At 40.9% G+C, this 12247-nt stretch overlaps 2 protein-coding genes across 4 annotated transcripts; one reads left to right on the forward strand and one right to left on the reverse strand.

Moving 5' to 3' along the window:
* Positions 1–361: 361 nt before the first annotated feature.
* On the reverse strand, positions 362–3057 carry hmox1a (heme oxygenase 1a). The gene is made up of 6 exons (XM_028041783.1): positions 2924–3057; positions 2789–2838; positions 2577–2688; positions 2265–2480; positions 1306–1578; positions 362–1131 (listed from the first exon to the last, which is right to left on the reverse strand). Exons 2-6 carry the CDS (start codon positions 2836–2838, stop codon positions 970–972), a joined length of 813 nt encoding a protein of 270 aa, XP_027897584.1. The 5' UTR covers positions 2924–3057; the 3' UTR covers positions 362–969.
* Positions 3058–4142: 1085 nt separating this feature from the next.
* Positions 4143–12081, forward strand: foxred2 (FAD-dependent oxidoreductase domain containing 2). Of its 3 annotated transcripts, none has more exons than XM_028041789.1 (10): positions 4143–4323; positions 6058–6280; positions 6384–6689; positions 6840–7091; positions 7270–7584; positions 7690–7856; positions 8147–8312; positions 9069–9295; positions 9377–9547; positions 10770–12081. In XM_028041789.1, exons 1-10 carry the CDS (start codon positions 4320–4322, stop codon positions 10811–10813), a joined length of 1875 nt encoding a protein of 624 aa, XP_027897590.1. In that variant the 5' UTR covers positions 4143–4319; the 3' UTR covers positions 10814–12081. The 3 variants fall into 3 exon arrangements, with proteins under 3 accessions (XP_027897590.1, XP_027897589.1, XP_027897587.1); XM_028041788.1 differs by having other exon boundaries at positions 4145–4329; positions 6063–6280; positions 10952–12081; XM_028041786.1 differs by having other exon boundaries at positions 4145–4323; positions 10952–12081.
* Positions 12082–12247: the final 166 nt, after the last annotated feature.

Consider the following 12247-nt stretch of genomic DNA (forward strand, 5'->3'; position numbering starts at 1 on the left):
CCAACGGCACCGATTTGTTGTTTTTTGGGGAAATGATCAAATTGCTACACGGATTTCCATAGAAACATCTGTCATTGAGAATTTCACATTGAACCAGAAACGTCACTGAATTTAATTGGACTTTAGTGTCTTTCAATAGCATTCAACCCATTGGGATTTTTTTATTGCTTTTACAAAACAAACAAAATTTTTGACAAAATGTTGGTTTGTTTTTACAGATTTGTGCAACATGATGAATAAAAAAGACATAGCGTAAAATAAGTGCAAAAATATTAATTTCTAATAAAACTGAGTTAATTCAATAGAGGTCCGGCCAATTAGTGCTGGTAGTCTCGGTCAATGAATGCAGTAAAAAATATGGTTTTTTTTAAAGATTTTTATTTTAAACTGATTTCAAAGCCATAAATCATTATTACATTTCACAATTATACACTACTTTGTTGATTAACTACATTAAATCCCCCTAAAAAAACACTACAGTTTGTTTACAAGAAGACAAATTTAAAGTTTGAAAGACAACCAGAACCTTTGTAAAGTATATTGTACATGGAAAGAAGTTTCTGTTGAAGCACAGACTTCCATCTTAATAAATTATTTAGTGCAGTTGTCTCCAAACTTTTTGCCAAGAGGCAAAAAAATAAAAAAATGGCTAAACTATCAGAGGGGCAACAAAATACATTAAATTAAAATTGGAAAAAATGTTCTTGTATTTTTTTATTTTTATATTTTTTACCTGCTTAACAATAAACAAAATTTGTATGAAATCAGTATATCTTTATAGATCAAAAACATAAAAAGGGGCTTAATAAAAGAGAAAAAAAATGTGTGGGGGTCAAATCATCTGACTTGTGGTCAGGGCCCAAACAAAATCATTTAAGGGCTAAAAGTGGCCCCCGAGCCACACTTTGGACACCCTTGATTTAGTGTGTAAAGTGCTCTATGTGCATACTGACTATAAAATCCACATTTCTACATCCCATACATTGCAGCCCCAACTGTTGCCAGGGCAACACACAGTCCCACCGCGAACTGCAGGACGGGAGACGCCGTGAACCTGGCAGCTCCCACGTCGCTTCTTGATTGGTGCGTTTCTGTGGCGATGCTCAGCATTTTTTGCAAGTCATCAAAAACCTGATAGGGAGGAGAAGAAGAAAAAACAAACATGTTTTGGTCAAATCGCCAAGTTTCAACATGCTTGCTCTGCAAACCTACAGTTTCAGTTCCTGTTTCGGCTGACATGGAGGGGGTTTAATGCGCTCTCACCGGGCGGTCACTGACCTCTAACCCGGAATCTTGTTCCCTCACCTGGATGTTCAGCTCGAAAGCTTCCACCGCCTCCTCCAGCACGGCCGCCTTCTCCTCCTCGGTCAGCTCCACGCTGTTCATGCGGCTCCTGTACAGCTGCTTGAAGCGGTTGGGGCTGCTCACGCCGGGGAAGGAGAAGAACGACAGTCCCTCTTTGCTGCTCAGCCCCAGAGATTTCTGGGTGATTTTCCCCAACACCTGACCCCCCGACAGGTCGCCGAGGTAGCGGGTGTAGGCGTGGGCGACGAGCAGCTCAGGGTTCTCCTGGCCGATCTGAAAGATGACCCAAGGAAGTGCTTCTAAAGTCAGTTTGGTGAGAATGCAGATAATAGTGTGTTTTTTTTTTTCCTTAATATTGGTTGATGTGGTTCTCTGCAAGGGGCAGCACAGATTTGGGGGCGTCACATTGTAAAATCAAAAAATAAAAGATTTCTTAAACTTTTTTTGTTGTCTATTTGTAAAGTAGACAACAAAGCGCCATGTCTCATCCTTGATGGATGAGACATGGCGCTTATGTTTCTTGTTTTAGTTAGCTTAGTAGCATGTTTTGATTTTGGAAAACCAGTTTGTTGACTTGGCCACCAGTCAAAGAGAAGAAAAAAGTTTCATCATTCACTCCGTGAATACGCAAGGTTGTGGACTGTAACTGCCTTTCCATTACAAATGTGTCCAAAACTTTTTTTGATATTTTGTTAATAATGCTAATGATGCTAATTTTTAAGTTTTATGAGCTTTAACATTTACAAAACATTCATGGTATTAGTGAAACTCTGGCGCCTCCTAAACATTATTTAAACATGAAGACAACAATTTATAGACTGCTCACCTCAGCACTACCATACTCAGATTACAAAAAAAACACCTTTATCGTGTTTGTCAAAATAAATACGGACAGGGGGGCTGAAGGGAGGCACCGTTCAAACTCGAAGCGCCACTGACCAGAGAACATTTTCACCCACCTTTCTCAGTCTCTGTTTGTATCTTTGCGTGGCTGCGGGGACAATCACTCTCTTCTCCCAGTCCTGGCCAAAAAAATACTCCAGATCGCTTTCCAGCGATTCCAAGCGAGCCAGCTCCTGAGGGAAGTAAATGGGAGCCACGGCGGGATGGGAGGAATTCCTGTCCAGCTCTTCTTCTAGGGCTTTGTAGATCTCATAGAGGGAAAACAACAGGACCTAGCGTGGTACATTAGAGGGATACGCACCTTTAAAGATGATGTGTGGGGGGACAAAAATGAATAAAAGAAGGTCCGGTGAGTATAATCACCATACCTTGTATTGTTGCAGGGTAATCTGTCCCTTCTGGTAGCTGAGCATCAGCTGTGTGTTTTCAGCTCTGAAGTGGTTTTCCTTAGTGGCGGCTTTGATTTGGTCGGATAAGTCGCTGAAGAAAGCCGCCAAACAAAATGTAATTTAAAAAAAAATCTTTTTCACTACACGCTGGAAAAAAATGACATTTTTTAAAATCTCGTCAAGCAATCAACCTGTCGGCTTCACCCGAGTCGCCTTTCCTTGCGCTCTTCAGCGTCTCCATCTACGCAGATGACATTAAACTCTTTATGGTGCTTGTTCAAAGCCCCATTAAAGCAACGGCAATCGGTTCACCAGATTGTACTTACGTTTGGTAATCCGTAGTCCTGCCTGTATAAGCAGAAGTTGTCTCTTCTTTGCGAAGGCTCCAGTCTGGCCTCTCGGTTCCCTGACGCCTCTTTTATACCATCCTGGTGTCGTAGCTGCTGAGTCAAATGGGAAGTGTGAACGCTGTGTCATGTTTCTGAACCAGCAGCAGCTTAACGTGACAAGGCAAACTTAAATACAAGCCGGCAAAAATTGTGAAACATGATGAGGCAAAACTCAAAGGAGGGATGTTTGGAGTCATTCGTTTTTTGGGGAGATTTTATGAGACAGAGTAACACGGAGCACAGTTAGGAAGTCAGAGTATACTTTGTTTTAAACATTTTTCACGAGCAAGAATTGTAAAAAGGTATGACTTGCGTTTGTACTCAATCTTTTTACTCTGATACATCAAAAAAAAAAAAAAAAAGTCTGAGGAAGAAATACATTGCTGAATGACAGCCAAAAGTATTCAGGGTTCCATATTTTTAGCACAAATGGAACCCCATACAAAGGCAGCTTCCATTACAAAAGCACACGAATATACTTTTGACACATATGGAACCCCATAAAAGATGTCGTATTTAAATGTATATATACTGTATATATTGAACATATACTGAACATGTCCAATGAATTAACATATGTATGTAAGTTTGTGAAGTGATAAAACTACATTTTCTATGGAAGTTCCTAACCACACATAAGATGTAACATTATTTCAGTTTTAGTCTGCCGTAGTTCTCCAATGTTGTCCTGATGACCACATAGTCTAACTTAGCCGTCATGGGAATTTTGAAAAGTATGGTGTTGTTATTGCTTACAGAAGCTTCATAGCTAAACTTTTAACAAAACTCTTTTACTTTATTGCTGCTCAGCACTAATATCCACAATGGCGGTGCTTCTCACTCTTCTTCTCTCTGTTAGTCACTAATCACAGTTTAACTATCGCTACTGCTCTCTAGTGGTGGTTTTATTACCTTCACTTATCACAACAATTAACTTCACAATACGTGGCCTAACAGCCTCCATCAAAATGTAAAATATTCATACAGCGTATCTGGAGTGTTGATGGAATAAAATCCGGATCGACAGTATTTGTTTTTTTTAGATAACTCCAACTTGCTTGTTACATGTCAGATATTTTGTATAAAATGTCTCTTTAAGCGAATTTGAAACATGACTCGCGCTCCACTGTTTTCTACGTCATTCCTCTGACTCCGCCCCCTTTCAGCAGGCGGCTCTCATTGGCTCTCACCGGTTTTCATGGCCCGGGGTGGAAGACGGCTGCTGGTGGAAATTTACCGAGGCCTGCACTCTCAGCGCGCCTGTCAAGGCCTTATGATAGCAAACATGCTGCCGTTTCAACATATCTGATGTGGCGGGAGAGGCCGCCAGCTCATGTTAGAAGGTGACGCTCTTTTCGTTAATCCTCCATCTTTGATTTGACTAAACAGCGGCGTCGCATCTGGCTGCCGCGACGGCAGCATGGCTCCGCATCCCCGGCAGGGAGACATGGCATCGGCTACGGCAGTGTTTCCCCAACCCTGGTCTTCGAGGCTCGCTGCCCTGCTTGTTTTTAGGCTTCCCCTTGCTTCAGCACACATTAATTAAGTTGTTGGCTGATGAACGGGGTTTTGTTGAATTGCAAACATCTGAATGGGGCGTGTTGAAAGCAGGGAAACAAATAAAAGTGTGCCTTGAGGACCAGGGTTGGGGGGAACAAGGCTAAGGAGTTCATGGATACCTGTCCACAGACAGCTGCCGGTTATTGAGCGCTAAAAATATCACACAAAACCAAACCAACCCCACCTGTATGAAAGGGGCTTTCTATTGTCTGGCTGTTCAGCCATTTTCTAAAAAAAAAGAGATTTTTTTAAAATAAAAAACACACAAAATATGTCAACATTTTTCAAAGATGTTAAGTATCAGCATGTAGAGTCATATTGAATTTGAATATTATTGAAAGGTTAAATTTAGTTTAGTAACTTAGTTCCCTGTAAGTGCATACTTTATAGATCAATTGTCCACATCACTCATGTTTTCAAGTTTCATTATTTTTGCGCATACAGCTAATAAAGATGGTACAATCTTTATTTCAAACATGCAAACGACAAATGTCAGCAAACAAACAAGGAAAGAAAATAAAGACAGGAATAGTATTATTCCGGTTTATTATTGATTATTTCATTAAATGTAGGAAAACGTGTGATTTAAGATTGGAATGTGACATCAGACTAATAAAAAACGTTCTGAAAAAATGAGCTTCATGAAAAATGTGCTTAATATCTGCTTAAAGGTTGTTATTTTTTTAAACTGTGCTATTAATCTGACCAGATTTAGCATTTCTGCTCATTTTCCGGTTAGCACTTTTGCTAACTTTGAAAACCTTTAGCTTCTCCAAAATTAATGTTCATGCATAGATTTTTATTTTTATTTATCTGTCTGTTCTTGTTAACTCTCAGTTGAATAAAGTCAAACGTGTCTTTTGAAGTTTTATCGACTGATTTCTTCAAGTAGTTACATGTTTATATCCATGCTCTTATTTTGAAGTGAAGAGCATTTACACAGTATTTCCGTTTCCTAGCCTTATGTTCGCTCTCTTTTCTTTTCCCATTAGTTCAAAACAAGAAGCATACAGGAACAAAATAAACACCTGACAGTAGTGAAAAAGAGAAATACATAAATACAGTATATAAGGGCAGAGTAGAACATATAAATTATAATATCAAAGTTAAATGGATGCTGAAGGGTTATAGTCTTTCAAGGGCAGATATAATTTGAATTGAAGTTAGCGCCTTAGCATTAGCTCCCGCTTAATACCGTGTTGGTGTATCACTTTGGTGCTAGCAGAACTAATGTTGATGATTATTGCTTTAAAATTAGCAGCACAGCTAACTTTTTAGTTAGCGGAGCCCAGGTCAAAGCAGCATTATCAGAACAGGATATTCTAATTTATTGAATATGACTGTATATGGTGTCTAGTGAATTCTATTAACACTGTTAATATTGCATTAGTACACAAATCAGTTTTTTGTATTTCCTGCAGTTAAATTGAAATTTTCCATTCAAGCCTTATCCTTTATCACACCCCACCCCGCATCACACATTTTCTCATTGCCACTTTTCTTCCTATCCCATCAGGTTATGGAGGCAAACCTTCTGTGTTTCATCCTTTTCACCCTGGTTGGCCTTGTCCTAACGTCCTTCAACGATTATCTCCACAATGGCACCAGCCACTACCACTACTGTGTGCTCGGAGCCGGACCTGCTGGCCTGCAGATGGGGTTCTTCCTCTCCAAGGCAAAACGGGACTACGTCATCCTGGAGAGGAACTCCGGTCCGGGCAGCTTCTTCAACAAGTGGGAAACCTTACGAGAACCCTTAATCCATGAGAACGTGTCATATTCTAAAGCGAGTCATTGTTTTTTTTCTCTTTCTCTCTTTTGTTTTCTGTGTTTAAAGATATCCCAGGCACAGGAAGCTGATTAGCATTAACAAAATCCACACAGGAAGACACAACGCAGAGTTCAACCTGCGGCACGACTGGAACTCTCTGCTGAGCGATAAGCCGGACCTGCTGTTCAAAAGGGCGAGCGGGGAGTTCTACCCGCCGGCCGACGCCTTCCCTCTCTACCTGTCGGCGTTTGAGAGGGAGTTGGGGTTGAAGGTGAAATACGGCGTGGACGTCGGACGGATCAGGTCGGTGCGGTCAGCCACAGGAAGGAGCTACGTCCTCACCGATCAACACGCAGCAGATTACTCATGCAGGTAACTTATAAGAAAAAGAGAAATTGAACTTTCTCAGATGTTGTCACTCTAAAGCCAACATGTAGGAAATGTGTTTTCTAAAAAATAGTGATGCTGGAACTCAATTCTCTTTTCAAATGCAAATCTTAAAGCTGTTCATTTCTGCTCCAGCATCCTCCTGGTCGCCACGGGCCTGTGGGTTCCTCAGGAGGTAGAGTTTGCCGGGTCGCACCTGGCCGAGGGCTACGAGTCCATCTCCACCAACCCTGACGACTACAAGGACCAGGCCGTGCTGATCCTGGGGAAAGGAAACTCCGCCTTCGAAACCGCCCAGAGCATCTTAGGGAGAGCGAGCCGGGTGCACATGCTCAGCTCCAGCACCGTCCGGCTGGCCTGGCAGACGCATTACGTTGGAGATCTCAGGTAAAGAAAGGTGTAAACACAGGAAAGTAGGGCTGCACCAATAAATCGGGTCAGAGTTAAGGCGGGGGCGATGTGGTACTGTGGTGACAACGATAAAAGTGACAAAAAGGACTATTTACTATTGTGTTTTTTACACGACTGGTAAAAAACATACTTTTGCTTTGTTTATTCTTTCCAGGGCTGTTAATAACGAGGTATTAGACACATACCAGTTGAAATCTCTTGACGGTCTGGCAGAGGCTCGCTTGGAGGACATAGTCATCACCAAACAGGAGGAAAGGGGCAGGAAGAGGTCAGGAATAAAGAATCCAGAGACGAGGGACAAGCTCTTTCTAAACTTAAGGCAGTTCAAGCAGAACGGCGACGAGGGGAAAGGATCAGATGATCCCCGGGACGAGCTTCTGGACCACATCGACAACTTCTCCCTGCGCAAACCCTACGACCGGGTGATCCGCTGCCTTGGCTTCAGGTTCAACTTCAGCATTTTCGACAGGTACGGATCAGGAGAACTGGGCTTCCTGGAGTACTTGTCGATTTATTCCTAAAGAGCGTCTTTTCTTCTTCTTCTTCTTCTGCTTCTTCACGTCAATCTCCTCAGCTCTGCACGGCCGCCGCCCAGCGAAAACGCGAAAGGGAGACTGCCGGGCGTGACGGCGTGGTACGAGGGGAAGAACACGCCCGGTTTGTTCCTGTTGGGAACCGCCTCTCACTCCAGAGACTACCGATCCTCCGCTGGGGGCTTCGTCCACGGATTCCGTTACACAGGTCAGAAAAAGGTTCAGAAACATTTTATCACAACAATTTGTGGTACTATTGTGATAATGACAAAAATCATTAATTGATTGGAGTTTATTGTGACAGCGATAAATCAAAACCTTATCAGGATAAGAAATTTTTTGGAATAAAGGATAAACGATGCGATAAAAGCCCAGTTCGGAATGTTTATTCCAATTTGTAGAAGCGAGCGACGGTGGTTGGTAGCACCCAGCTGCCACAGTTCTGTCCCTTCACGTTATTTAAATGTTCAAATATGCCGCTTGACCTCTCTGCCTCAGCCCGAGCCGTTCACCGTGTGCTGGAATACCGTCACCATGGCAACACGTGGCCATCGACCAGACTTATGACAACGCAGCTGATGTCCTGGATCCTGAAGCGGGTCGGGGAGGCCTCCGGACCGTACCAGATGTTTGAGACGCTTGGGGATGTTATTCTTCTCCGAGGGTGAGGAGACGATTCTCTGATATCTTAAACTTTGGAATCAATTATTTACTCGGCGGCCATTTTGCAGGTTAGCCATGGAGCGGACACGACAAAGAGGGAAGAAGAGGTCAGAATTGGTCAGAATAGACCAATGACTTGAAAACAGTTCACGAGTTTATGGAAACTTCTACTTGTATTTTGCTATTCGTGCAACTGGGGTTGAAACGATTAATCTGATTAGTCAATTACTGAAATAATTGCCAACTAATTTAATAACCGATCTATCGCTAACTGGAGTATAAAGACTCTAAAAAAGGCAATTTTCTGAAAGAAGAACCATACTCAGGAAAGTAATTATGTTTATTTGCTTATTTAAAAAACAAAATGAGTTGTTTCCATATTTTAATGTATTTCTCACATTAAAAAAGGTTCAATGAAAAATCTGCCAAATGTGACAATTTTTTATCCGACTAATCGATTAATCTTCAGAAAAATCGTCAGAATAAGGTCACCTTCCTAACATAATAGCCCAAGTTTTTTTTTTGTTCTTTTGCCTAAATAATCTTTTGGTAAAAAAACAACGCCTTAGGCCATTATTTTATTAAGGTGACGATAAGCAATAACTAAAATAATTATTAGTTACAGCACTGCTTCCTACAAATGTGCTGTTTCAAATGTTCATACTCTTTATTTTTCAGACTAAAACGTATTGCATGTATTTAACGTGACTCCTTTCTGCACTGTTTGCATGTGTTGCCTGGTTTCCTCGCCTTCTAGCTCCCACTGTGAGTACGTGGAAGAGTTTCTGCTCCAGGCCTTGCCCCGGTTCTCCTCTCTCTCTGGCCATGACGTGTCCAGTCAGGGACTGATAGTTCTGGTCATGCAGTACGGGAAGAGGAAGATAGACTACCTGGGGCTCGGCAGGTCACAAACCGACTGGACCAAGGCTTGGAAATCCAACTTCCTCCACCCTGTTTTATACTATTACGACTTGCTCCCTACGGGTATGGATGCTGCCGTTGTGATAAGACATCGTGGTTCAGGAATTTGGGTTTATTTGTATTTATTTTTTGTCTCTACTACAGAGCAGGACATGAAGACGCGTCCCCACGGCTGGCCTTTGCCGAGGCCGAAGGCGATTCATCACATGGTTGAGGACTTCCTCACAGAGTGGGACACTCCGCTGTCTCACATCCAGCCTCTGCGGCGCTTCCTGGAGCACTGTGTCCACTCTGACCTGAGGGCCTTCAGCACAGGTAGATCTGTTCTTTAAACAGAGCGTATGATTTACCCCGAACCTTTCCTGGTGTGATCAAAATCACCATTCCCACTATTTAGTTGAATGAAAATATTAGGGGCACACCGATTGTAGTATTCTGGCCGATCGCCGATCTTGAAAGAGCCGATAGAGATTTTTTCAGTGTAAAAAGTTGCTGAATGTAGCGACAAAGTTGCTAAGTTAGCAACCGTGGGGTGACTATTGTTTATCGCAGATGTGCATATATATCAGTAGACAATATCGCTACATGAGATAGGTTCTACGTCTAAGCACTGGCTGATCACCAAGCACCAAAAATTAAGGAAATCTTTTACAATCGGCTGATATTTAAGCTATTTTGGTTTTTGTCCTCCTAGGGCTGAAACGATTAATCGAATTAATGGTGATTAATCAATTTTTGAATTAATCGTCAACTAATTTAATAACCGATTAATCGTTAAGTGGACTCAAAAAAAAGGCCATTTACTGAAAGAACAAGACACTCAGAAGTAATTAAGCCAAATATTTGTAAAAAAAAATGTATAGAAATTTTACATTTAAGATGGAAAAGAAACTTGTCTGTAAAAATGTTCTACCCAGAACTCCTCTGCCGTAGAAAAATCACAACTTGTGGTAGAATCACTTGAGTGGAAACCAAGATCTTTTCTTTTAACTTAGAACAGAAATGTCCTTAATATGCAGAGTTATTAAAAATTTCTAAGTGTTTATCTGGAAGACAAGAAAAGCGGTAACAATTTTTTAAAAAAGCACATATTTCAAGGCTCAAAGGATAAAAAGGCAGAGCAGGTATTGTTTCTTTATGTGCTCGTGTGCATTCAGTTTAATACAGTTTCATGTAAGAGTGGATTAACAAAAAAATAGTGAACTTAAGAAGACTACAACGGCGTAGCAGGGCTGATGGGGGGGTGAGGAGTAAATTTCTACCAAAAAACTCAGAAAATTGGAGATTAATTTCAGAACTTTTCTAGAGAACACCGAAATGTCCTACAAAAACACAAGGAAATTTCTGAGTTTCAAAAGTAAAAAAATTCCACTTTTTTTTTTTTTCTAAAACATTCCTGAGATATTTTTTGGCAGATATTTAGTCCTTTTCTTCTATCTACACTGGCCATCGTACGGATCCAGTTTTGCAGTAGTTGTAACAGAACAACATAGTGACAGTTTTGGATGTCAACCAGTAAAGACTTTTTCCCTCTAAGGAAGCTCAGCTGATCGCATGGATTCGTTGATGCTGCCGCCATAATCATCTTCCTGGTCTTGTGTAAACATTCAGTTCAGATTTCTGAACCACACCTTCCAAAGGCAAATTCCCCCGCTCAGTTTCTCTTTGATCCTCTTCATAAGTTCCTCACCGTTGTTTGTGTCTCTTCCTGCGTTCCAGAAAACTGTTTCCGCTCAGCTCTCACGCACCGTAAGCCGCCGCTGTTTTGTCAGCAGGGATATTTGACTCGGTAGGGCGTCGCGCAGCGCAGCGTCCGCCAGGTGCCAGTCGGGCAAGTCACCGCCGGAACGGGAGCAAACCCCCACTTTTCCAAGCCACCCGGGATCAGCTGGAGCGTCCGTGTTCTCTGGACGCTTGACCTCTGATTGTATTACCCACAAAATAATGTTTTGTACGACGGCGTGTTATAGCCGTTGTAGATGGAACATAAAAAATAAAGCAAAGGGTACATTTCCGCCATAAAAGCTCTGAAATATTGTGAGTAATCGCAGAAATTTTCTATAAATAAAATATTTGGAAATTGATGTGTTTGAAAAGTTAAAAACTTGCGAGAAAAAATTCTGAAATTTACAATTTTCTTAATCTAAAAATTTCTAAGTTTCTTGGAGGAAATGTACTCTTCCCTTTTCTCCCCCTGTCTACAACGACCGGAAAATGCCACTCTTGTCATTTTCTCAGGAACATCAAATATTTTATCCTTATGCTAGAGAAATTTATCTTTACTACCATGATGGGCAATTTTTTTCAACTCAAAACTTTCTCTTTTTTTTTCTTAATTTTTAGGCAATGTTAGACTAAAACAAAAGTGGTTTTCCATTGAATCCTTGCTTTTGCAAGTTTTTTTTATTTCTGTCATAACCTGCTGGTTGCAAAGTTATTGCTGGTCACTGGAAGATGTTACTTGTTACTTGAAAGATCAATTATTATGTTAAAATATTTCTTTTATATAATTGAGTTTCACAAGTGTTGTTTTATTCATATTTTACCTGGATTTAACATACATAATACGGTATATAATGCTTTTTCAGAATTGACAACCAGTCAGTGAGCGGCAGGATCACCTTTACAAAAACCAGTTACAATGTTTTTTGTTTGTTTTATAATATTAAGGGCTGTACATACACAGGTGCATGCTTGTTTTCTTCTTTTCTTTTATTGCGGTTCACAAGCAACTTTCAGGTGCATACCGCCACCTACTGTACATGAATGTGTAGCAACACGACTAAATTCTATTTTTTCATCAAATTCTATTTTTTAAATAAATAATGCTTTGCTTAATCTCTAAATATCCACCATGTTTCCTTCAGTTCCCAACATTCATTTAAGACTCAATTCCTGTCCTTCTTACTCTTTTTCTCTAGCTCTCCCTTTCAGGTTCACATGTTTTACAATTCATCATGTTCTACATTTTCTTTCTCCTCACATCCTTCACATTAATCATGAGTTTTTCTCCCA

This window comes from Xiphophorus couchianus, chromosome 16 (assembly GCF_001444195.1).
Source record: "Xiphophorus couchianus chromosome 16, X_couchianus-1.0, whole genome shotgun sequence".
NCBI classification, from domain to species: domain Eukaryota; kingdom Metazoa; phylum Chordata; class Actinopteri; order Cyprinodontiformes; family Poeciliidae; genus Xiphophorus; species Xiphophorus couchianus.

Coding starts and splice junctions, on each gene's coding strand:
- hmox1a (XM_028041783.1), bottom strand. CDS start 2,838: ATGGAGACGCTGAAGAGCGCAAGGAAAGGCGACTCGGGTGAAGCCGAC. Junction 2,689..2,788: donor GACTCGGGTGAAGCCGACAG/GTTGATTGCTTG, acceptor GGCTTTCTTCAG/CGACTTATCCGACCAAATCA. Junction 1,579..2,264: donor ACAAACAGAGACTGAGAAAG/GTGGGTGAAAAT, acceptor GTCATCTTTCAG/ATCGGCCAGGAGAACCCTGA.
- foxred2 (XM_028041786.1), top strand. Junction 8,313..9,068: donor GATGTTATTCTTCTCCGAGG/GTGAGGAGACGA, acceptor CTCGCCTTCTAG/CTCCCACTGTGAGTACGTGG. Junction 9,296..9,376: donor TTACGACTTGCTCCCTACGG/GTATGGATGCTG, acceptor TCTCTACTACAG/AGCAGGACATGAAGACGCGT.